Source organism: Aspergillus multicolor, assembly GCF_047715735.1.
Source record: "Aspergillus multicolor strain CBS 133.54 unplaced genomic scaffold BDW74scaffold_49, whole genome shotgun sequence".
Taxonomy (NCBI): Eukaryota; Fungi; Ascomycota; class Eurotiomycetes; order Eurotiales; family Aspergillaceae; genus Aspergillus; species Aspergillus multicolor.
Window position 1 is genome coordinate 20,925 of NW_027396000.1, and position 23,138 is coordinate 44,062.

The window sequence follows — 23,138 nt, forward strand, 5'->3', positions numbered from 1 at the left end:
TTGGTCTGGTGCCGTTACCTGGTTTGTATTCATGACCTGATCACTTACCTGTACATACAACATATACTTGGATGGATTCCCACCTCAGGCGTATCACACGGGCTTGGACGCTACTGGGAAGTCGTAGGATTCTAGAGCCTCGAGTATCTAGCATAGGCAACCCTGCGCAGCTCTCATACAACCATATAAATTTAAATAAAAACTGCCTTCAGCCCACCTGCATCGCCGTGCACTTCTGCCTCATCGGCAAAATCTGCACGAAACTCTCCATCCTAGCCCTTAGATCTGTACCACCGCGTCTTCCCACCCCTCATATTCCGACGGATCCTGTACGGCACTATCACCGTCATTCTTCTGTGGCTCTTCACCTTTGAAATCGCGTGGATCCTGCAGTGCCGGCCCGTGCAGCGCTTCTGGATTCCACTCGGTCGGCGGTAGATGCACCGGCGTCCCGAGCAAGCTGTGCTACCACTCCGCGACGAGTCTAGCTGGGCGTGTAGATCTTTCCAATGTTCTGCCGCTGCCGCTAATTGCGAGGATGTGCGTGTTGTCGTGTAAGAAGAAGATATTACTTGCCAGTGGGGCTTGCGTATTTGTCGCATCCCGTTCTAGCCCTAGCCCTATCTGGCCTATTGCTTCCATCCGTACTCTAATGATATACTGGGCTCCACAAGAAGAGACGTAACTGACAGCTTCCATATGGATATGTTCAACATCTCCTGCATCCCCGGCGCCGTTCGCGTCGCCGTAAACCAGGGTATCACAGACCCGGTCGTGATATGTACGCCCTCGCCACAATCCAGTGCGCGAATCTCCCGGCCATCTACAAGTACAAGTGCGGGCGAGCGCGGGGACTCGTGGAACAAGCCGGTTCTCGTGGATGTAGGCGGAATTCTGGTCCCAAAAGAGAGAGGGAGAGGGCGGCTTGCGGTACTTGTAGCTGTTGCTAAGGTTGCTGATGGACGACCAAGTATCCTGTATACAGTATTTCAGATGTCTTTCAATGATATCCTAACTGTTCACCTACAGATAACAGCCCGGGATATCTCTTCACCATCAACCTCAGAGATGGCATGAGCGTCCTTAGCTGCATCTTCTGGAAAGGCGACCATGATATCACTCTACTATACAAATGAACCCTGAATGATTGATTAAGCCTGTAGTCCTATGCACGAGGCCGTTTGCGTCCGTGCAAACCCTCCAGATGATCCTCACCTGGGGCAGCCGCACCTTCAGCTGTAGCGCCGATATGTTCAGACCTCCTCTCCACCAAAACCCGACCTGCATTCTTAAGCTCGATCTCAGGCTCCGACGATAGCGTCCCACTGCCAGTCCCAGTCCCAGTCCCAGTCCCCGTCTGCATCGAACCACCACCAGCAGTAAGCTGCGCTCGACTCCCCAACGCCGTCTCAACCTCCAACCAAATCGAATACGCCGCATTAACATTCAAATTCATCACCCGTTTGAGTCTAAGCACACGGCTAACGCGGGATAGCGAGCGCGACCACGTATGCGGACTGCGCCCTGCCGGGACAACGCTAACCCCGCGTCCCTGCGAATGCGATGCGCCGCTTTGATTTTGGCGTGCGAAGCGCCGGAACCAGGCGGCGACTGGGCTTGTAGATGAGGGGGAGGTTTGCGCAGAGGAGGGTGGCCACGAGCCCCCAGTTTGAGATTATGCCGAAGGGGACGCCGACCTCTGTGGAGGGGTTAGTCAGTGCGGAAGCGTGTGCTGGTGTTTTTGTTGGGGAACTGCAGGGGGGCGGATGGGCTGAATTGAGGTGAAGGAAAGGCAGGGTTAGGTGGATTGGTTTGCAGGGGATATGCTGAATTGCGCAGACGAGGACGTACAGGAGATATCCGAGGAGATCATGTCAGTCGCAAAGCCGAGTGTTACGGCGCCGAGAACGCAGGATCTATTGGCCACACGCTTGTCAGCTTCCGATGAGTGACAGCAGTGCGGTTGGGTGTCTATCACTGCTGCAGTGCTATACCTAGTACCCGTGTCCTTGCGGTGCCCACAGGCCGCGAATACAGAAGACTCGAGGAAGACAAGATATCCTAACCATCCACACCCTACCAAACCAGAACAGAACAAGAAAAAACGACCTACCCAGCCCCCACCGAAAACAGAACCGCAAGCCCAACCTTCTTGCGCCTCTCAATCATGCGCATCCTCCTAATCTGCGGCAACGGCAAGCCAAAGATCCACACATCGTGCGCGAAATTGCTCGAATCCTGGTAATACAGCACCGGCGCGATCGCAGAACAACTCTGGTCACCCGCGCCTTTCCAGAATCTCGAGATGAGGATGCACTGCAGCGTCCAGGTGAGCTCGGTGGCGACGAACCAGATCGTCACAACTATCGCCGTGGCGAGGGTAATTCGTTGGAAGGTCGGCGCGGGGAAGGCGCGGTGGTACAGCGCTAGCACGAAGAGCTTATTACAGGCGTTGGAGATGATATAGAGCTGCATGGTGTCGATAATAAGTTTTCCAAGGGGGATGAAGTGCTCTTGTTGCATGGTTTTGGTGTGGCGTCCGAGGCCGGAGTGTGTTGCTACAGACATGAGAATGAGTATGAGTTGTTGGGTTCGATAGGGATACACAGCGTACCATGCAGCCATGTTGCATTGAAACCGACACTTGTGATCTGGTTTCTCTGATTAAAGATGGGCTATTGTGTTCTGCTATATTGGGAACATACCGAAGCCAGGATGATAAGCACGTCGTCTACTTTCAAGCGGTTTCTTTGCAGATACAGTTCAGACCAGAGACGGAGAGAAGTGGAGAGGACGACAATAGGGATACAGAAAGAGGCGTTGACCATCAACGCTGTTGCTCTGGACTCGGCTAGATACGCCGGACTGGGGCTTGTCATGGCATTAGAGAAGATATCGGCAAGAACGTGGATGACAGGGGTTGGTGGTGTATATTAATAAAGGGATAACGTTAGGGCTGTCGCAGGATTTAGACCCAACTTAATTCCTTGTCTCCCATTGATAAATCGGGCCAATTCGTACTTTGCATAGTCTAAATACATATAATGACATTCTGCCCTTGCCTCGATGCAGCGTTGATCTACGGAGCACCGTGCCTGGGCCCGGCATTCGGTCTTCTTTCGGGGCATAGCCCATCCTTCAAGCTGCGATAAGATACAAAAGTACCCTCTTCTCCTGCTTGCGAAGGATTCTTCATCGGATATATCGTTTGATTAGCTTTGCTAATCCCGCGCTCGGACCCCGCCAAGAAACGTGCATTGTCTGCCGCTCATCGTGAAACAATGCTGTACACAGAACATTATAGGCCTGTGAACTAGCAAGAAACACTGATGATCCTTAGCCATATGGAAGAGCTTCTCGAGAGCATATGTAGGCTCTGACTAATTCCAGCGCGAGGAAGAAAAGCCCCGATAATTTCATAGTTGTCTCCCACAAGCCATTCAAACACACCCCCTTTCGGTTCCAAGTATCATCCTACCCCAGCCCTCTTATCCCCCCCAATATATCCCACAGTGAGCCGTGGCTAAGCCCATCACTGCACAAACGCATCAACAACAGCACTCGTCCCACCCCTCACAACCCCGATCGCCTCGTTCAGCACACCCTCCAGCCGATCCGCCTCCCTAACACGCACCGCATGCAGATTTCCGTCCGTCGCGGCCTTCGCAATCCCACTGTAATCCGGGCTCGGCTCAAAACTGATATTCAGCTCGCGGTTGTTGAGCGTTGAGCCGATGCCGTCGGGGTGCACGAGGAGCATGGAGCGGCGGGGGGCGTTCCAGCCTACGCGCATGAATTCGTTAGTCCTGCTCCGTAGCGGAGATAGGAGGAATGATGCGGGAACGATGAGAGTTACTGACCTTTGTTATTCAGCACGATCGTGAGAATGGGGATTTGATACCGGTGCGAAATCCAGTAGACGCTGGAGGGGACACTGAACAGGAACGTTCCATCGCCAACAATTTGGACGACCATCGGGGCCTCAGGATCGTCGCGCGCCTTGGCGACTGCGTCGGCAGCGAGTTTGATGCCGAGTGCGCCGCCACCGCTCCAGCCCAGCCCGCCTCCGCCGCAGTTGATCCATGATCCGGGGCGCGTGGGGCGAACGTGGTCTGCAACTTGGAGGGAATTCGTCACTGCTTCGACGGCGTAGATGGTGTTTTCCGGGAGCAGGCGTTTGAGTGTGCCGCAGAGGTGGTTCGCGTTAAAGGTGTTGTTTGTGCTGGGGGTTAGAGTCCGATCGATCTCGGCGATCCGGGCTTCATGTTCCTTGTTTATCGTGTTCCAGCGCTCAATCGCTTCGGCGGAGTTGAGGGTGGTATGCAGGGATGGGGTTGACCGTATGTACTCGTTGATTTGGCTGATGGACGTGCATGCGTCTGCTGTATATCGTCGTAATGCTGGGACGTAGGCCAGCGGCATGAGTCTCTTCAACGGATCGACATCAATGTGGAAGATACGAGCATCTTCCCGCGGTCGACACTGCGTCGGAATCCAGGGTACGTCGCAGTCAACGATGAAAATTACATCAGCCGTGGTGATGGCAGGATGCGCTCCCAACCGCATACCCAGCCAGCCGGGATGATCAGACGGGAAGCACATGTCGCAGCCGCCGGTGTCGAGGACCCGCAAGCCCTTGACTGAATTGGCCAGATCCACGAGAGCTCCAGGGAACTGATAATTCCTTCCGCCGTAACCCGTTATGAGTAGCGGTTGCTTTGCGTTGACAAGCTCTGCTGCGAGGAGTTGGACGTCGGGTGCAGCGAGTGCTGATGGGCCGCAGGGACTCCAGTGCTCGGGGTTCAGTGTAGACGGGGCGATGTCTTCTTCCATTACCTCTCGCGCGCCCATCAAGTACACAGGACCCTTGGGATCGCTCGTTGCGAATTGCAAAGCGCGGCCGACCATCTGCTTCACATTCTTGCCTGTACGGATCTCGCCGGTATACTTGCAGTACTGCGCGACGATTTGCTTCTGATCCGGGACATCTTGCAACCAATGACTGCCCACATTTAAATCAGCACAACCTCTAGCGCATCTGTTAGGCACAACGTACATATACTCCGTCCGACTTCCCCTCATCTCCCCATCAAGGGTAAACGGACTCAGGCCGGCAAAGATAAGAACCGGTGCGCGTCCCGTCGCCGCATTATGGATTGCAGCACCGAGGCCGGAAGTGCCCACATCCACATGGATGATCACGCACTGGGGCTCGTTCGTTACGCGCGCGTAGCCGTCGGCCATGGAAAGCGCCACCATCTCGTTGGGACATGTGTAGATTTTCGGAAAGCTATCGGGTCGTTCTTTTACGCCCTTGGACATCGCTTCCATGATACTGGGGTGGTCCGAGCCCAGGTTCACGAAGCAGTTCCTCACGCCCAGCTCCCAGAGGGCTTCGAAGAAGGCGTAGGACGCGGTGTACCTATGGCTAGAATCAGTATGCGTGCGTTGATGCTGGGTAAGGTTGTACATCTTTGCGGTATCTAAATGTTGAAGAAAGCCAACACTCAACAAAATGCTTGGCTCGATAAAGCGCTGGAACTTGATCTGATAAGTCCATGAGATCCATGCAATGATATATGGCGTGTTGACTGCCGTCCCTCCGGGATAGGATCCGTCTCGGGTATTTCCCGAAGGGTTCGGGATTAGCCCCAGGCGTTCAATGGATAAATTGCGCAGATTTATGGGTAGTAGGGGGAACCCTCAATGACAGGTAAAGATGATGCCAACGGGATCTTTCCGTACAAGGCAGCCTTATAACAGGCGATATACATAGGCCAAAGGACGTTGTCAGAAGCTTATATGCTTGGGCGCATACGGGCTGGACGAGTCAGTAGCAACACTAACCAGCCTCAATCCTTAACGAGGAACATGTTAAGAATCATACAGTTCCAGAAGAAATATCGAGCTCCGACTCGTGTGGCAAGGAGCTTCTCACGACCGTTCTCAGTCACTCGGGCAGCGCTTCAACGAAAGTCAGACCCGGAGTCCGAGTCGCACTCGCAGTCACAGCCACGGTACTCCTGGTTCAGCTCCCTGGTAGCAGCGGGTGTCGGTTCAGTTATAACGGGCGGACTGGTATACGCCAGGACGCAGGATACGCACGATGCAAAGCGTACAAATCCGGTGTATGCCACACGAGAAGAGATGGAGAAGGTGAATAAAGCTCAAGTTCCTGCTTTGGAATACTCTAACGAAACGCCAGGCAGTGGACAGAATCCGCAAAGAGCTCGGCGAGAACTCCATCAGCACTGATGACGAGGATTTGAGAAATCATGGGTACTCTGAGTATTCATCCACCAACATCGAAAGGCTCCCTGTGGCCGTGGCATATCCTCAATCGACGGAGGAGGTTGCAGCGATTGCGAGAGTATGCCATGAGTTCCGAGTTCCGATGAGTATGTAGTCTCTTCTGCTGTTAAAAGAGAAGCTGATCGGTTGTTAGTCGCGTTCTCTGGAGGGTCCAGCGTCGAAGGGCATTTTTCAGCGCCGTTCGGGGGAGTCAGCGTGGACTTTATGAACATGAATCAGATTGTCGAGTTTCATCCCGATGAGTATGTATCCTCGTCGCGCCGAGGGAACAAAGAGGCTAACCACGACTAGCATGGACATCGTCGTACAACCGTCCGTGTCGTGGATCGATATGAACTACGAGATCAAGGACAGCGGACTGTTCTTCCCTGTCGACCCTGGGCCTCCGGTGAGAAACAAGCGCTGAGAACAAGGCCATGAACGCTGCCTAATAATTTCACAGGCCAAAATCGGAGGCATGGTTGCGACCAACTGCAGGTATCTTGTTTCACGAAAATGAATCGACGAGTGCTGACAGAATAGTGGCACCAACGCCATCCGGTATGGAACGATGAAGGACTGGGTAATCAATCTGACAGTAGTCCTCGCCGATGGTCGGATCATCAAGACGCGAAAGCGACCGAGGTATGTCGTCAATCGTACGACCCATACCCAGCTGACGGTGTCCAGAAAATCATCTGCCGGTTACAACCTCAACAGCCTCTTCACCGGCTCAGAAGGCACCCTTGGCTTCGTGACAGAGGCGACTCTCAAGCTGGCACCCATTCCGGAGAAGACTGCAGTTGCGGTGACAACATTCTCGAGTATGAGAGAGGCCGCACTGGCCGCTATCCAGGTGGTACATGCCGGAATCCCGGTCGGCGCTGTGGAGATCCTGGACGACGTGCAGATGGACGTTATCAATAAGATGGGAGGAACTGGTCGGGAATGGAAGGTTGCTCCAACACTATTTTTCAAGTTCAGCGGCACCAAGGCTGGCGTCAAAGAAAACATTGCGGGCGTGCGAGAGATCGTCTGGCGCAATGGAGGCAACGATTTTGAGTTTGAAGAGGACGAGGCCAAGCAGCATACGCTGTGGGCGGCACGCAAGGAAGCATTCTTCAGTATGCTCTGCATGAAGGAGGAGGGACACCAAGCGTGGTCGACAGATGTTGCAGTGCCACTGTCACGCGTTCCCGAGCTCGTTGGTATATTCACATCCCTGTTACAAAAGAAAATGAGCTTCGACGAACACTAACGCTGGTAGATGTGTCCAAGAAAGATCTCGACAGATTAGGCCTGTTTGGGAGCATGCTGGGCCATATTGGCGACGGCAACTTCCACGAGACCATTCTCTTCGATGCGGTCAAGGACCGCGACAAGGTGAGCAAGGCTGTCCACGACATGGTCCGCCGAGCGCTGGATATGGATGGGACGTGCACAGTATGTCTTCCCCAGGCAGTGGAGAGGGTGGCGATGCTGACTGGCACAGGGCGAACACGGGGTTGGCTTGGGCAAGAAGGAGTTCATGACGCACGAGGTGGGCGAGGGTTCACTAGAGGTGATGAGGAGCGTCAAGGCGGCGCTAGATCCACACTGGCTGATGAACCCTGGCAAAATATTCGACCCGTAGCTACTACTAGCAATGATGAAGTGGATGACAGCCGGGTACTTCCCGGGCGGGATTTGCTTCGGCATCTTCCCGCCACTTTCTCTCTCATAAGTGCCCCGCTGGAACATCTACTCGGCTGTTTCCCACTCTCCCTGCACCAAAAATGCCTTCTCCATCGAGTAGTGTATGCGCCATTGTTACTGCCCCACGGCTGTCGACTGTTGAAGTCTACTAACGTCAACATGACAGGCCGATCAGCCTCGCTCACCCAAGCGAAGGCGGGTCCCGCTGGCCTGTAGCTCTTGTCGAGAGCGCAAGGTGCGATGTGACGGTGCTCGTCCAATCTGCAGTGCATGCCAGCGGAGAAGCAATACGACTGAGCCGTGCGAGTATATGGTCATTACAGACACAGCAAAGTTCCAGACCGAGCGAGCGTGAGTGCGAAAACTAAGCGAGTCGGGGTCTGCCATGCTAGAATCAAACTGACACGTGTTAAGCTACATCCAGTCGTTGCGTGACCACATCGCTTACCTGGAAGAGTCGATACCCAAGTCATCACCTATCCATGATCTCTCGGCAGTCGCGCCGGTCCCAACATCACCAGTCAGACCTCTGGCCCCTCGTCGGGCTCCGGTCCAGGAACATTGCGAACACTATCCATCGCCCGAAAGTCCATCGCTATCAAAATCAATCACTGCAATGGGCGCCCCCGTGACCGATATAAGTCAGACGGATCTTGGAGACCAATACTACGGGCAGACCTCGCTGGTGTCGCTGGTCCAGGAATATGCCACCCCCCAAAGGCAACCGCAGCCGGCGACCCCTTCCGCCGCGTCCTGCAATGTCTCCTGTGCCCCTGGCCTGTCTTCATTGCTATCAGACGACTACTCTCTCCCTCCCCGAAAGACCGCAGACTGGTTGTTGAACATCTACTTCACCAACTCGCACTTGTTCTATCCCTGGGTACATAAGGAGAGCTTCGTCGCCTCGTACAACTTCATATGGTCAAGTCAGGATGGCTCTGCGCTGAACAGCTTTCCCGATGTCGGGATCGGTGGAAGGAACTGTCCTCCAACAATGTTCTACTGTGCCCTGAACGCCATGTTCGCCATCGCATGTGAATTCTCCAATATGCCCCCACAAGAGAAGCGATCAACGTCGCTCATGTTCTATGAGCGCATAAAGGGGCTTATCAACATCGACATCCTCGACAGTGGTAGCCTCGCGCATGTCCAAGCGCTCTTGCTGGTCGCGATCTACCTGCAATGCACACCGTATCCCAACCGATGCTGGAACATTGTGGGGATGACGTATCGCATGTCGATTGGATTGGGCTTGCACCTTCGGCGGCGGGGAAGCGACATGACGGAATTAGAGAAGGAGATTCGATGGCGCTCTTGGTGTGCCTGTGTGCACATGGATATGTAGGCGTTCCTTTCCCTTCTCACAGATGGATGCTTACCGTACTTAGTATCCTCAGCATGACAATGGGCCGGCCAGCAATGACCCCCATTCCGTACAACATTCCACTGCCGTCTCCAATTGACGACAAGTACCTGGCGTCGGGGAAGACGGTCCAGCAACCGCCTAATGAAGTCTCAGGGAACCAATTCCTGTACGAGAACACGAGGTTGATCGGAATCCTGGGCAAAATCTTGTCGACAATCTATCACAGTGTCGAGCAAACAACAGATCCCGTTCCACTGCATGAAGCAAACTCAAGTCTCCCGGCTATACTCGATATTGACCGTGCTCTAGACGAGTACGAGCAATCACTCCACCCGGCTCTGCAGTGGGGCCCCGGCGCCCAGTCGCCGCTCAGTGAGTTCCCGCTGTGCAGGCGACTGTCAAATGTTCTTCATGCCAGGTAGTTAAGGTCCAAATTGTGGGAAGCTGGTGATTCTGCTGACACATGTAGATTCTTGCATTTGCGGCTATTGCTGTATCGCCCTGCCTTCAGTGAATATTGTTCAGCATTGAGCGATCAGGGCCGAGGCGCAGTCAATTCAAAAGCAGGGACAAGACGATGGTCGATGCTATGTCGTTCCAATTGCGCAGCGGGCTGTGTGCAGGCGGCATGCGACCTGATCGAGTCGCTGTCGAGAGCAACAATGCAAGATGCCTCAGGCGCCTGGTGGTATGGGATCTTCTGTAAGTCATAAACAATTCCAGCTCGGTCAACAGAACTAATGCATCATAGACCTGATCAGCGCAGGATTTATTCTCCTTTTGGCATATTCCGCCGACGCGTCCTTCGACGGGCTGGACGAAGAACACCGAGACCGCGCATGGGAACTATGTATCCAGACTTTGCATTGCATGGTTGATGTCCATCCTTCAGCCAGGGACTACGCGATTGCCCTTTCGGGTCTAAAACAAGCACAGAGGCAGAGTACACGGACTTCAGCAGCGATAGGGGCGCAAAATACTGGAAATGATGCGAGCGGAGCGACACAAGATCGACGACACATTCAGGGGGAAGCTGATCATAGCGGCTTGTACAATGCGCTTGACCCGCTGATCTCAAACTGGGATAATGGAATTGAGGATATCATGCTGCCGGCCCATTTCTTGCAGGATATGGACGATGGATTGCTGCTACCGAGCTTTTTCTGAGAGAGTTTCTGAGAGAGTTGGTGTTGATATCGGCTACGAAGTCGATATAGTCGACGCCGTCGGACTGAGATCATTGCGCACGCCCAACGCAAATGCCAGTGTCAGGAGCACAAGAGCCGTACTGGCAGCAGTAAACGCACTCGGGGCAGGCGCAAGCGCATACGAGTCCCAAGGCCTTTGCGGATAGGGAAATTCTTGATCACTAGTTGGGGGCCGTGTTTGCTCGCAGCCCGGCAGAGCGAGCGCGTCGGCTGTCCTCCGTCACACCAGCGTTTTCCCACAATCAGCAAGCCTTCGACGAACAAGATTAGCGAGACGGATACCCTAGGTCTGCGGCAGCATTTGCATGCAATGACAGCCCTATTTCTCGACTGCTGGGATTGGTCCATTAACATGTTCAGGTGGAAGCGAGTGGGAATAAAGGAGGCTTGAGCAGGAAGGAGGGGAGGGAAGGGGTGAGAGAGGGAGGAGAGCGAGGAGAGGGAGGAGAGGGAAGCCGCTGGGGAGGATTACGTAGGTAAGCAGGTTCCTCCACGGCGGAAGCGGCGGCCGCTCCTCCGTCCTGTCTGGAACACCTTGTCACAGTCCCGGGAGGAGAGAAGGACTCCCTCCGCATATCTCCGCATTCTCATGTCATCTTGGCACCGGCTAAGACTTTCTTAAGTCTCCGTCTGATAGAGATAAGCTCGTGTCTATCAATGTCTTCTGCCCGACCATGTCTTTAGTGCTATCCCAGCAACCTCCTAGTAACACCACAGATGGCTGCGAAAACGTATCAGGCCAATCTGGCCCAGGGAACAGTTCTTCACGAGGCTGGTGAGAATATGGCTATATGGCCAAGCTAGGCATCTGTATCATTTGCTTGACGTTTCTGTGTAAATTTACCCCCATCCGCCGCCCTGGCCCATTGTGGACAAGTGCTAAGTAACACTGAAAGGCTACAGGAGCTCCCTCATGAGCAGCCTCAAACTCTGCCCGTTGGATCGAGTTTATGAACACCCCAAGAAGCAAATGGGTCGACTCCACCGACGCCCTCTGCTGGATCACCGCCGCCACAATCACTCTCGCCGCAACAGCTGACGGAAAACAGGTATCTAGCTCCGCTTATCCATCTCATCATTGGTACAATTCAGACTGGGATGCCCAACTCGGCTTGCTTTATGGTTGCTCGATTGTTGACTGGTGTGGCGATGGATTGTATGAAGAGCGCAACCCCGGTTCTGATCGCCGAGGTGGCTACACTGCATTGGGAGTATCGTTGCAGCTTGGGTAACGTACGGTACCCGAACCTGGGATTCCAGCTGGGCCTGGCGATTTCTTTCTATCCTGCAGTTCCTCATGCCTGCACTGGCCCTGCCTGGGCTTTGGCTGGTGCCGGAGAGTCCGCGATGGATGGTCTCTGTCGGGCGCGTTGCTGAAGCACGACAGGCGTTGGCTGATCACCACGCCGGCGGAGATGACAATGCTCCTTGGGTCGGCGGCGAATTGCGCTGCATTCAGGATGCAATTATTGCGGAGATGGCAGCAGATAAGGAATCGACCTGGGCAGAACTCGTCCGCACGCCAGGGAACCGCCACCGGCTTTTCATCACCGTCACTCTCGGTTTCTACGACCAGTGGGCTGGCAATGGACCCCTGTCATACTCTCTATCCTTGTACTTGAAGCCGTCGGGGTAACCAAGACCAGTGATCAAGTCCTCATTTCGGCATGCCTGCAAATCTGGAATCTCTTCTTCGCCCTTGGCGCCGCGCTTTCCGTCGAGCGCATGGGCCGGCGAAAGCTCTTTTTACTGTCGGCAGGTGTCATACTGGTGAGCTACATTGTTATGACTGGTCTGAGCGGTTCCTTTGAGTCCACCGCTAATTCAGCAACCGGAATTGCCATGGTCCCATTCATATTCATCTATTTCGCCGGATATGACATTGCGCTGACCCCTCTACTCACGGCGTACCCTTGCGAGATCTGGCCCTTTCGATTGCGATCGCGCGGACTCATGGTTGCCTGGCTCTCCTGCATTGTAGCCGTGATCTTCAACACCTTCGTCAATCCCATTGCCATGGATGGCATCGGCTGGAAGTACTACATCGTCTATGTCTGCCTATTGATCATCTGGTGCGTTATCACGTACTTTTGGTATCCAGAACCCCGCGGATTGTCTCTCGAGGACGTGGCCCTGAGGTTCGACGGCTTGAATGCGATCACCGAAGGGACAGAGATAGACGAGAAATCCTCAGCAAAGGCACCTGGAGAGAAGAGAGAATGGTCGATATCCTTGCTATTTCAGCATTCCATTCAAATTGTTTTCAGTTGTGCGCATCTGCTTCTACGTTCAAAGCATGAGTCTGATTTCATCTTTCTAGATATTATACTGCTGCTTCCAGATCTACACTCATTTATTGCTTTTCAGGCCCCTACATTGTCACACCATAAGTCCCTCTCCTGCTTCTATAGCTATCGATATATATACAATCCTAGCCCAACAGCTCGAGTATCTAGGTGATAGAATGTCCGCCGGGTGGCCTCCGCACTTTTCAGATACAAACCTTACAGAACAATGGTGGTCTGGACAGCCTCGAAGCCACTTAGAACGCTTCCTTGCGTGCCTCTGTTCAGTCCTCGCTACCGAGGCAAAGAGAAGTCGACGCAGGTCGAGCCGGCTAATGGTAATCACAGAATATCTTGGTTATTCTTCACGTGGGTTTGACAGAAAGCGAATTCGCGATAAAGTAGTCCCGTCCAAAAACTCTATAACAAAATTCATTTGGATTAGCAACACCACAACAACAGAATAGATTTAGATCTCCTCATCAGCCTTCTCAGCTCCCTTCCGCTCCTCTCCAACCTCCACCCGAACTACGTCTTCAGAAACAACAGGCTCCCTCCTCTCCCAATTCACCTCAAATCAAAGACATCCAGCCGCTGATACCCACCCACAACATCATGGTACTGTTTTCCCTCGACACAGCGCTCTGAAACAAAATCCGCATACAGGATCCCCTCCTCACTCTGCAGAAACTCCGTCTCAATGTTCTCCCCGTTTTCATCAACGACAAAAGCCGGATGCGTCGCGCCAGGAGGATCAAGGAACATACTTGCCCCCCTTGACGATCCCACCAGCGCATTCTCACACTCTCAGAATCACTCGCGCCATCGGTAACCATCTCAACTGCGTCCGGACCAAGAACGCCCGCGCAAAGAACGCCGAAACACTTCGCCTCGAAGCAATGCGCCGCCGTCCGAGTCCGGTTCGCCGCAACATTATCGGAGTTCCTCTCGCCACCGAAACTCTCTGAGGGAAGTCTAGTCGGCCAGATTGCCGGCCACGTCGAGATATGGATCTGCTCAGCCTGCGCGATGAGCGAATGCCGCGCAAGCGGATTCGTGTTCTCGCCGCAGATCAGATTCCCGATATTCCCATGCGCCGTATGTGAAACGCGCAGGCCGTGTCCATCCCCAGGCGCCCAGGTAAGTTTCTTAAAGAACGTCGGCATGAGTTTCCGATGGTGATTCAGAACGCTCCGCTCCGAGTCAATGAGGATATTACTATTTCAGAGCGTGCCCGTGCTAAAGCGTGCTTTTCTCGGAGAAACCCATCCTAACGAGTACTCGTGCTTCCTTCGCGGCAGAGCGGATGGCGTCTATCTCGGGCCCATCGGCGTGAATTAATTCCGCGAGCATTCGTTCAAAGAGGGCGTGGTTCTCGGTTGGGGCGCGGAGAGCGCTCCAGAGGGGGAATGCGGGGATGTAGGTTCCTGGGAAGACGACGAGGTGCGCATTGTTGATTGTGGCTTTGTGGATGAGCGAGATGGCTTTCTGGGTTGTTTTTGAGGCGGAGAGGAAGATGGAGGAGACGTGGCAGGCTGCGACGCGGGTGGACATTTTGATGATGTTGGTGGTGTTGAGGTTGGGTTAGGGAGTTGGGGATGAGGGGGAGGGGGAGGGGGAGTGAGGGAACGTTAAGCAAGGTAGGGTTACCCTGCCTAGGGTTCGGTACATAGCCGGGCAGCGGGCGGAAGGGGCCGCCGTTGCCGCCGCACCTATCAAGAACAAAGCTGCTGGATAGATGACTTACGTTCGGCATGAAATTTGTTGATTGCGATAGGAATTGTTTGTTTACGTCGGGACAAGAAGAGCCTGGTTAAATGGAAAGTTACCTTAAGTGGTGGCTAACCGTAAGAATGGTGTTGATGCTACCTAGGCAGGCAGATTTAGTTAGGGCTAACCGCACGACCTCTGACGATGATGATAAGACCAGCCCTACACATCAAAAACGAAGGAATAACGAGGAATACAAACGAGTGTATTTTGTATATGCATAGCAAGCGCATTGCAACAGAGAAAGAGAAATCTGAAAAGTCAGAGGTGATAAAAGGCCCAAAGCCGCCAAAGCTGCCCACCTGGCCACTTGACTGCACTACCACTACCAGTAGTAGAGCGGTGCAAAAGCAGCAGTCCCAGCGACCCATCATGATGTTCCGCAGCCTTAACCTATCCGAGAGTTCAAGCAAACAAAGCTCAGCTTAGACAGACGCCTTGTTCAGGGTAATAGCAACACAGTTATCACCGAAACTGACACCATCAATAGCAGCATAAATCGCCTCAACGTTGGGCGCATCCCCCTCAGCAGGATGCGGCTGCTCCTGACAAGCATAGAAAGCACCCTGTGCGAACTGGAGCTCGTCGCCGCTGAAGGTGAAGCCGTTGGTGATAGCGCCAGAGGGAACACCGTCCGTGCCGGAGAGACTCAGGTGGCCGTCTTGGGCGACGTAGACTGCGTTGAGTAAATTGTCAGCTCCAGTCTACCTCCAGGTATACTCGTTGGAGATGGTTCAAGAGAAAGGGAGCATACCTCTATCGCCGTTCTCAATAGCAAGCGAGCCGCCCCCGCCAGAGAAGTTGACGCCGTGCTGGCTGGCCATGCCGGAGACGAGCAGGGTGGAGCCGTGGAAGATGACCTTGCGATTATTGAGGTCGCCGGTGGGAGAGGTGGTGTCGGCGACGGAGAGGGTGAACTCGCTGGAGGAGCTGGAGGGGGCTGCGGTGGCAAGGGCGCTGGCGAAGGCGGCGATGGTGGCGATGGAGAACTTCATTTTGGCTGAAGGTGGAGGGTTTGGTTGGTGGAAGGTTGGAAAGTTGATTGGATTGTCCGAGGTTGTTGATGATGGTCAGACGAGACGACGGTTATGACTTTATATACGTCGATAATGCGTACCCTGATGGCCTACCTATGGCCTTCGTAACGCTCAAAGGGCCTCGGTTTGTATCCTCGATAACTTCACAAGGTCCCTGCCACAGACCCAGCTGTATATTGAATCGTAATCAGCGTGCATGGATTAAAGCCACTGTATCCATATCTCTATCCACTCGAACCATGACCATTCTCCAAGGCATATAGCCCTGCTTACTTTCTCTAGCTGTGTAGATACCGGCCTTTATCGACAGTAAAGGCCCGTATTTCCTGTCTTATACTACCAGTCAAACCTTGCACATAGCACTCAGTTCCACCTCCAACGCTTCACGAACACCAACTACCAAGGACGACAAGCACCAAGCGGTCGATCTAGAGCAGAAAACCGTTATCCGGACATACCCTCTTATCTTCGAGTAATCATCTCCATCCAGCCCTCAGGGTTCTCACAGGGTCTCCGCAGGGACCGCAAATGCAACGATGTCCTGCAGAGTGAGAACCTTGCTAGCCAGCTTGAATTGAATCAATCTATAAAGCGGATACATCCGACTGCGAGTGGATACTGAGCACCTTGCAACAACCCTTCCATATGAATGACCTTGTAATCCAAGAGCTTTGGGGTGGTCACTTGACCGTTTTGCAGTCCAGGCTCCACTATGCTGCCGCCTGCTATCCACAACCCTACCTACTCATTTGGTCTTGGGCTTCGGATTCTTGGCTTATTTTGTCCCTGGTTCCCTTAGTTCCCGAATAAAATGGCGTCATTTACTATCCTCGCGCTCCCACCTTTGCCTACTCAGGGCCAACATTACGTATACGCTGGACGAGGAACGATATCTAGAACCCTACAAAGTAGCGTTGAACATCACAACCTGTACGTATATATTGTCTAGAGGAAATCCAGACAAGACTATTTAATGCAAATGATCATCTAGATTGAGCACTTGAACAATATAACTATTGACTTCAGTCCCACAACCGCCATGAGACTCTTAGAAGACTACGATTGACTTACATACAATGGACTAAACTGCTTGAAGCAAAGTCTCCATGTCACATCTAACCATTAGGCTTTCCAGAAGGTTCCCGCAAGTGGTACACACTATCAAGAATACCAATCAGAGCAAGAGCCCGTGATGATCGTTTTGATTGCTTTAGTCTATATAATGGACCGTGCGAAGTTCTATCTAGCAAAAAGTACATGTAACCCTGCCCTAGAGAACTGAATGCTCGTGTCCGCGCAAATCCTCTCGATAATTATCAACAGTACCATCCTTATCCGTGGTAGTAACAGTATGCACGAATCTCCTTTCCACCAAAGCCCCGCCGACATCCATGGTTTCCAGTTCCAGCTCCGACTCCGGCATCAAAGATCTCCTGCTCGAGCCGACGTCCGCCCCGGTAGGGCCTGCACCAGTGTACGGATGCTCAGAACCAGCATACTTCAAACCAACGAAAGGAGTCAACCGGATCGAATACGCCAGATTAGCATCCATGTTCATATTCCGTTTCCACTTCAGAACGCGCTTCATGCGCGACAGGGATCGCGACAAGCTATGCGGGCTGCGCGAATCTGGGCAACGGCCGCCTTGCCCTTGCTCCGCACGTGCAAACCCCATTGCGCGCCGGAAACCCGATGCGAGGGGTTTGTAAGTGATGGGTAAATTGGCGCAGGGGATTTTCGTCAGCGGCCCCCAACCGGACGTAATGGCGAATGGGACTACTTCCCCTATATTAGGTTGTATATGTTAAACGTGGTGGTGTTTCTCGACTCGCGAGAAAGATGGAAAGCAATCAGAGCAATGGAAGGAAGTATGCTAGGTGGTTCAGGGGAATTGTCGGACATGACAACGTACAGGCGGTTTTGGGGGAAGTCATGTCATTGACGAATGCGACGCGGACACCGCCAAGAATGCAGGCCCTGTGTTCGGTATGACATTTAGCGTGATTCCGAGACGCTCAGACGTCTGTATACTATGTTCGAGGTTCATAGTAGGGGACTGAACTGAGGGCGAGGAGGACTAACGCAAGCCCGACGGAGAATATACAGGCGAGAAGAAGTTTGTTCCTCCGCGTAGTCATCTGTAGCTTTGCGATTAGTGGTAGAGGAAGGATGAATATCCACAAATCTAGTGCAAGGTTTGTAGAGGCGTGGTAATACATCTTAGGGACCACAGCGGTGCATTTGCCAGGGGCTAAGGGATCCCAGGATCTCCAGACTGGTTTGCACTGAGTAACCCAGGCCAGCTCGATAGTCAAGAGCCAAAGAGTGGTAAATATGGCTGTTGCAACGCTAATTCTCCGGAATGTTACCGATGGGAAAACGCGGTAGTAAAGGGCTAGCACGGAGAGCTTGGTACAGGCGTTGGCAACGAGATAGAAATGCACCGCTGTGTAGATCACCTAGCGTAGAACTACCAGTCAGCACGCTACCTGGGTAGAAGCACATTGTCAGGCACTTACTTTGCCCAGGTGCTTAAGGGTCTCCTGTGGAACGGCCTCTGGGTGTCGTGCGTACCCGTACTGGGGAGCTGAAAATGCAATAGTTATGGTGAGCTTGAGATCATGGAAAGAGGCGGGAAAGGCGCACTTTGTAGGATGACTACATTGAGGCCCACACTAATGATCTTTGTCCAGGTTAGCAATCCTGATTCACTGTAGTTGGAGGGGGATCCATACCGTGGCCCAGACAATGAGCACATCATCAATTGTCAAGCGGTTTCGGTGCAAATAGGGCTCGGTCCAGAGCCGGATACTTGTCGACAGTATCATAATAGGAATAGGGAAGGAAATGCAGGCGTAGATTTCCACCGCTTTGGACTCGGCGAGGTACGCTGGAGTTATTCCTTGGGGTTGCGAGGCGGACCCGGAAGGTCCTACCGCTATCATGGCGATCGATGAATCATGACGGAGCTCGAGAGTTGGTCTTAAAATCGTTCGGGGGTATGATCGTCTTAAGGGATGGAAGGACGTTTTGCAGGATCTAGCGGCGACTCGATTCCTTTGTCTCAAACTGGAGCCTCCTTATCGCCCCTCCAATCGTTGAGTGAGGAAAAGGTCTCTAAAACCAGGCCTCATCGCAGGCTGAACGAGACTCGACCAATACCATCCTTCACATAATGTTGCCAAATGCCGATGCCTGATTTGCGGGGATCCAATATTTCGTTCACCTCCCTTCAATAGGGCTCAGCGGGTAGGGTACCCGGTGGTCGTCAGCTATCTCCGCGCAAAGCCTTAAGCGTAAGTATAGTAACTGAGGCAAATACCCAGGCGTAATGGTGGTCGAGACTAGCCTAGGTATTGTGTCGATCGAAAATTTGGACGTCGCACTATGGCTGCAATCGAGCGGCGTTGTTCAAGATTCGGCGAGTAGAATGGCTTGTGAGGAACGGAAGCTGCAGAGAGTGATGGGAAGGGCCAAAAGACTTGCCCGGACAAAATTACGGTAAAGAGAGAAAGCAGGCCTGGCTTTTTCTATTGGTTACGGTGCGCTCTGACTAAGAATCCTGGGCTTGGCTGTGTTACCGTATTCCCTTCCTGCAGGAGCTACTGGAACCTCTTCGCTTCCTCCTCAAACTTCCGAGCAGGCACTTTCTGGTGGAAAAGATGATCTAACGTCTCCGTTGTCATCCCCTTTGTCTCCGGTAACCGGAAGAAAGCCCAGATCAGAAGAAATAAAGTGAATGCGGCAGCTGGAAACGCGGCCTTTCCTTTCAGATCTCCCTCGGCCGGGTTCAGCATGTACGGCGACACAACGGAGTTCAGGACCGAGAGGATATAGTATGTGCCTCGGCCAAGGGCGATCGTTTTGTTGCGAAGGTTGCTTGCGCCTATTTCCGCGGCGATCGCGTATGGGATTGGTCCAATCGTGCATCCTGTAAGTGGTTAGACAAAGAGACCAGGAAGGATAGAGGTGGTGAGCTAACCGTAACAGAAGAACCAGATCATCAGCAGCGCACACTGGGCCCATTGAACACCGGATGATTGAGGAGCTACTCCCAGCAAGGCGACGGCAAGCATCAAGGGAAGCATCGCTATAAGGCCGGTAATGTAGATGGTACGACGGCCGATGTGTGTTTGGAAGATCCACGACAGACAGGTGCCGATGAAGGAGAGTGAGATCGTGCCTACTCACGTCAGTGGATGGTCAGGAGAAAATGAGAGGGGCCATACCGAGGGTGATCTTGAATGAATCGTCGGACGAGAGACCAGCGAGGGTAAAGAAGTAAGTGATGTAATTCTGAATGGCCCAGCCTGGCATGAGTTGACAGCCCCAGCTGACAATGGAGATTTCTGACCGTCGCCGATTCGTCCCTTGGAAGCACTCGCGGTACGAGCTGCCAATTTGCATATCGTGCTCGACTTGAATGGTGTTTTGGATCATGGCGATGATTGGTTTCGTGTCGATGAGACCGTCCGGAGCGGAGATAGTACGCTTCAATGACGCTTCGGCTTCTTCGACGCGGCCTTTGCGGATGAGCCACCACGGCGACTCTGGAGCGAACCATGCCACGATAAACAAAGGAAGAGGGAATGCCCACTGAAGTGCAAAAGGGAGGCGGTACGACCATTGCGAGGGAATATTCAGAGTACCAGTCAGGACACCGGTCGATATGAGTCGGCCCATCACCCAGCACAGGTTGACAAACGTTGTGAGGTATCCGCGAAGAACGAGAGGGCAGATTTCGGATGCATACGACGGTGTGGCAGCGGCAAAGAAGCCCCAAGGAATTGAACTAGAACTCAGAAATTAGAATTGGTCCTCTAAAGCAGCTTGCGCAACATACCAAAGCAATTCACCCACGAAGAGGACCTCAACAGACGGGGACAAAAATGTGATCGTTACGAAGCCAGTCAATGCAACAAGGGAAACCATGATCACTCTCCTGGCACCGAACATCTCTGACGCCCAGCCGTTGAGGAAAGTGCCCGACATCAACCCCAGGAGACTGGCGCAATTCAAAGCCAACTGCCACTTGGCTGGAATACTGTACTCTCCATCGTCGAGCTGCACTCCATACTTCTCCTTGAACTGCGGAAATGCATAGAAAGAGTGGACGATCTGCATGTCATAGGACTCCATGACGGTGGTGAGGGAGATGAGAACAGACCAGATCACGGCTGGGCGATAGTATCGCAAAGCATCACGGACACTCAAGTCTGTCTCTGCTTTCCGACCGACCTCGACCTCGTCCACATATGCTGCTTTTTCTGTTGTTTCGGCCATTTTTTATGCTGGTATTTTGTCCACCAAACATCTTCCTGGAGGGTGGCTTATATAGTTGGCTTGAGGCTTGCCGATGATGCCATTCAGTATACAGCATCTCGTGCTCGCAGGCGTATAAAAACCCGCGGATGCATTTGGACTCTGGTGCAGACCGGGAGTCGGCCGGCAGTCGGAAAATGCTGGGACAGGACGAGCTGGTTCCTGACAAGTCTCTCAGCAGCCAATCGGCGCAACTCCTGACGACGCCATACCGACTCCAGCTGTCGTGCCCCCGCCTCCAACACTCCAACAGAGGCCTTGGGCTTGAAGCATCAACAAACGCTTATACGCTTCAAAGCCATACTAGATTTAGAGAGTCATGTTTCGTAGGCCGTTGCAACCTCCATGTCTGCAATGCCGACACCGCAAGGTAAGCCTCCTTGTGCGGCGAGCCGGTGCAGTTGACTGAACCTGGCAGGTGCGCTGTGATCGCCGACGCAGCACTTGTGGCAGCTGCGAGCGACTCCAGTTCAACTGTTCCTTCCATAAAGATGGAGAGAGAAGGCCGTCTTCGGCGCCAGAACGGAAACGCGCTACTCGAGCATGCCTCGCTTGTCGACGTCTCAAAGCACGTTGCTCGGGCGAACTGCCTGCATGCGGCAATTGCCAACAGCAGCAGAGACAATGCCAGTATACTGCTATGGTTGAGTCCAAGCCAGCAAGCCCGCCACTGCATCTGAGAGAAATGGCACAAGCCCAAGGCCCCAAGCTCAGACCTATGGTTTCCAACCGCTTGACGGTGGACATGGGCGAGACTCTTGATCGCTTCTTTCGCTTTCTTTATCCCATTCCTTCTTTCGCCTTTGTTCATGAAGCCTCCATTCGGAAGCAATGCCTAGAGCGGACCATCGACGAAACGTTCGCTATGGCACTGGCTGCCGTCACCAATGCCTTTCTTTCCCCGAGCGAAGCTGTTAAGGAAGACAAATTGTGGATAAGCAAAGTGGAAACGGAGCTCTGGGGCCATCTTCATGAACCATCAATTCGCCGCGTTCAATGTCTCCTCTTCGTTATCCACTACCACATCCAGACCGGTAATTTCGCCCGCGCGTATATGCTAGCTGGGATCGCCGCGCGATCTGCTACAGCCCTGCGGCTGAACTACGAACGGCCGGATCTTGCTCCAGTGGCGCAGGAGACCCGGTGCCGGGTGCTATGGGCACTGACTAGCATTGACGGGCACTTTTCTGTTGGACTGCCCGAGTACGAGACGATGCCTTACAGCATTGTCTACCAGCAGCTACCTCGTTCCGAGGAAAGCTTTTCCGGTTCGCAAATAGAACCGTCGAACCATCCGAACCTCCTGGCCGCCTGCTTCCAGCTATCGAAAATTCAGAGGGACGTCATGCGACTTACAAGACAGCTATCGATATCGGACAAGCCCATGGCTGAACTGCCGGGCCTGGTGCAGCAGATCCAAACCGACTTGTGGCGGCTGCATGCAGACCTGGAACTTCAACATGACTTTTCCATCTCGTCAACGACTCAACCGCTCAAGATGAAGGACTCTCGGTGGTTTGCGCGATACCTCCTTGCCTCTCTCTCGTGGCACCAAGTCCATTGCGACCTCTACCGCATATTCCTCACCGGCTACGCTGAGGCTGTTCCAACAATCATCATGGATGCGACAGACGTTACCTTTAGAAAACACGCAGCGGAGGTGTGTAGACTCCACGTTCAACAGATATTCAAGATATCAGGGAGTCTTTTGGACCCTAGCCTAAACCTCCCTCTGCTACCGTCCTATGTGGCAGTCTGCGCCTATCAATCTGCTCGCTTGATCCTGTTCCTACCATCTTTACGACACATCGAGGAATGCCTATCTGAGGAGGGTGCTTTCCGCGCGGCAAATGTCGCCTCTCTACTGCTGTCCAAGTTCTTCGCCGCGGCCCCGTGGGCTCAAGAGATTATCGCCGACTTGCGACGATTGATACACCACGGTACCTACGGTATCGGTGCGTCTCGAGTGTCGGCTGGTGGAGGTCTGCATCGGCACGATCAACTTGCGGTACATAGCTTGGTTCGACAGGCTAACTTTGAGGATGATGACTATGAGCACCTGGTTTCGAAACCCCGACCGCGGCCTGTAATCGGCAATATGGAGGCGGATGCGTAATAAGCTGCTAAAATGACGAATCTAGACACCTGCTTCCAGACCCCCGCG

General features: G+C 53.2%; 10 protein-coding genes across 10 annotated transcripts; 4 read left to right on the forward strand and 6 right to left on the reverse strand.

Annotated features, from left to right (window-relative positions):
* Positions 1 to 1,165: 1,165 nt before the first annotated feature.
* Positions 1,166 to 2,879, reverse strand: BDW74DRAFT_183690 (uncharacterized protein; the record flags this gene model as incomplete). Its single annotated transcript, XM_073730582.1, has 5 exons — positions 1,166 to 1,481; positions 1,544 to 1,699; positions 2,114 to 2,558; positions 2,615 to 2,651; positions 2,706 to 2,879. 5 exons carry the CDS (start codon positions 2,877 to 2,879, stop codon positions 1,166 to 1,168), a joined length of 1,128 nt encoding a protein of 375 aa, XP_073578165.1.
* A 653-nt stretch (positions 2,880 to 3,532) lies between these two features.
* BDW74DRAFT_189047 (uncharacterized protein) lies at positions 3,533 to 5,472 on the reverse strand (the record flags this gene model as incomplete). Its single annotated transcript, XM_073731879.1, has 3 exons — positions 3,533 to 3,783; positions 3,861 to 5,002; positions 5,057 to 5,472. 3 exons carry the CDS (start codon positions 5,470 to 5,472, stop codon positions 3,533 to 3,535), a joined length of 1,809 nt encoding a protein of 602 aa, XP_073578166.1.
* Positions 5,473 to 6,147: 675 nt separating this feature from the next.
* On the forward strand, positions 6,148 to 7,924 carry BDW74DRAFT_171490 (FAD-binding oxidoreductase; the record flags this gene model as incomplete). Its single annotated transcript, XM_073727313.1, has 9 exons — positions 6,148 to 6,156; positions 6,206 to 6,398; positions 6,446 to 6,554; positions 6,604 to 6,700; positions 6,755 to 6,789; positions 6,835 to 6,936; positions 6,982 to 7,499; positions 7,559 to 7,734; positions 7,784 to 7,924. 9 exons carry the CDS (start codon positions 6,148 to 6,150, stop codon positions 7,922 to 7,924), a joined length of 1,380 nt encoding a protein of 459 aa, XP_073578167.1.
* Positions 7,925 to 8,066: 142 nt separating this feature from the next.
* On the forward strand, positions 8,067 to 10,584 carry BDW74DRAFT_189049 (uncharacterized protein; the record flags this gene model as incomplete). The annotated part of the gene is made up of 6 exons (XM_073731880.1): positions 8,067 to 8,087; positions 8,153 to 8,337; positions 8,401 to 9,327; positions 9,375 to 9,770; positions 9,822 to 10,054; positions 10,104 to 10,584. 6 exons carry the CDS (start codon positions 8,067 to 8,069, stop codon positions 10,517 to 10,519), a joined length of 2,178 nt encoding a protein of 725 aa, XP_073578168.1. The 3' UTR covers positions 10,520 to 10,584.
* A 767-nt stretch (positions 10,585 to 11,351) lies between these two features.
* BDW74DRAFT_189051 (uncharacterized protein) lies at positions 11,352 to 12,950 on the forward strand (the record flags this gene model as incomplete). Its single annotated transcript, XM_073731881.1, has 6 exons — positions 11,352 to 11,394; positions 11,445 to 11,506; positions 11,596 to 11,771; positions 11,821 to 12,174; positions 12,207 to 12,698; positions 12,902 to 12,950. 6 exons carry the CDS (start codon positions 11,352 to 11,354, stop codon positions 12,948 to 12,950), a joined length of 1,176 nt encoding a protein of 391 aa, XP_073578169.1.
* Positions 12,951 to 13,412: 462 nt separating this feature from the next.
* On the reverse strand, positions 13,413 to 14,399 carry BDW74DRAFT_189052 (carbon-nitrogen hydrolase family protein; the record flags this gene model as incomplete). The annotated part of the gene is made up of 3 exons (XM_073731882.1): positions 13,413 to 13,643; positions 13,679 to 14,041; positions 14,121 to 14,399. The coding sequence occupies 3 exons, from the start codon at positions 14,397 to 14,399 to the stop codon at positions 13,413 to 13,415; spliced, it is 873 nt and encodes a 290-aa protein (XP_073578170.1).
* A 641-nt stretch (positions 14,400 to 15,040) lies between these two features.
* On the reverse strand, positions 15,041 to 15,610 carry BDW74DRAFT_183697 (uncharacterized protein; the record flags this gene model as incomplete). The annotated part of the gene is made up of 2 exons (XM_073730583.1): positions 15,041 to 15,291; positions 15,370 to 15,610. The coding sequence occupies 2 exons, from the start codon at positions 15,608 to 15,610 to the stop codon at positions 15,041 to 15,043; spliced, it is 492 nt and encodes a 163-aa protein (XP_073578171.1).
* Positions 15,611 to 16,922: 1,312 nt separating this feature from the next.
* On the reverse strand, positions 16,923 to 18,597 carry BDW74DRAFT_183698 (uncharacterized protein; the record flags this gene model as incomplete). Its single annotated transcript, XM_073730584.1, has 6 exons — positions 16,923 to 17,437; positions 17,565 to 17,629; positions 17,735 to 18,111; positions 18,172 to 18,239; positions 18,299 to 18,335; positions 18,388 to 18,597. 6 exons carry the CDS (start codon positions 18,595 to 18,597, stop codon positions 16,923 to 16,925), a joined length of 1,272 nt encoding a protein of 423 aa, XP_073578172.1.
* A 657-nt stretch (positions 18,598 to 19,254) lies between these two features.
* On the reverse strand, positions 19,255 to 20,953 carry BDW74DRAFT_189054 (uncharacterized protein; the record flags this gene model as incomplete). Its single annotated transcript, XM_073731883.1, has 4 exons — positions 20,496 to 20,953; positions 19,882 to 20,444; positions 19,635 to 19,835; positions 19,255 to 19,583 (listed from the first exon to the last, which is right to left on the reverse strand). The coding sequence occupies exons 1-4, from the start codon at positions 20,933 to 20,935 to the stop codon at positions 19,255 to 19,257; spliced, it is 1,533 nt and encodes a 510-aa protein (XP_073578173.1). The 5' UTR covers positions 20,936 to 20,953.
* Positions 20,954 to 21,293: 340 nt separating this feature from the next.
* On the forward strand, positions 21,294 to 23,137 carry BDW74DRAFT_189057 (uncharacterized protein; the record flags this gene model as incomplete). Its single annotated transcript, XM_073731884.1, has 2 exons — positions 21,294 to 21,344; positions 21,393 to 23,137. 2 exons carry the CDS (start codon positions 21,294 to 21,296, stop codon positions 23,088 to 23,090), a joined length of 1,749 nt encoding a protein of 582 aa, XP_073578174.1. The 3' UTR covers positions 23,091 to 23,137.
* Position 23,138: the final 1 nt, after the last annotated feature.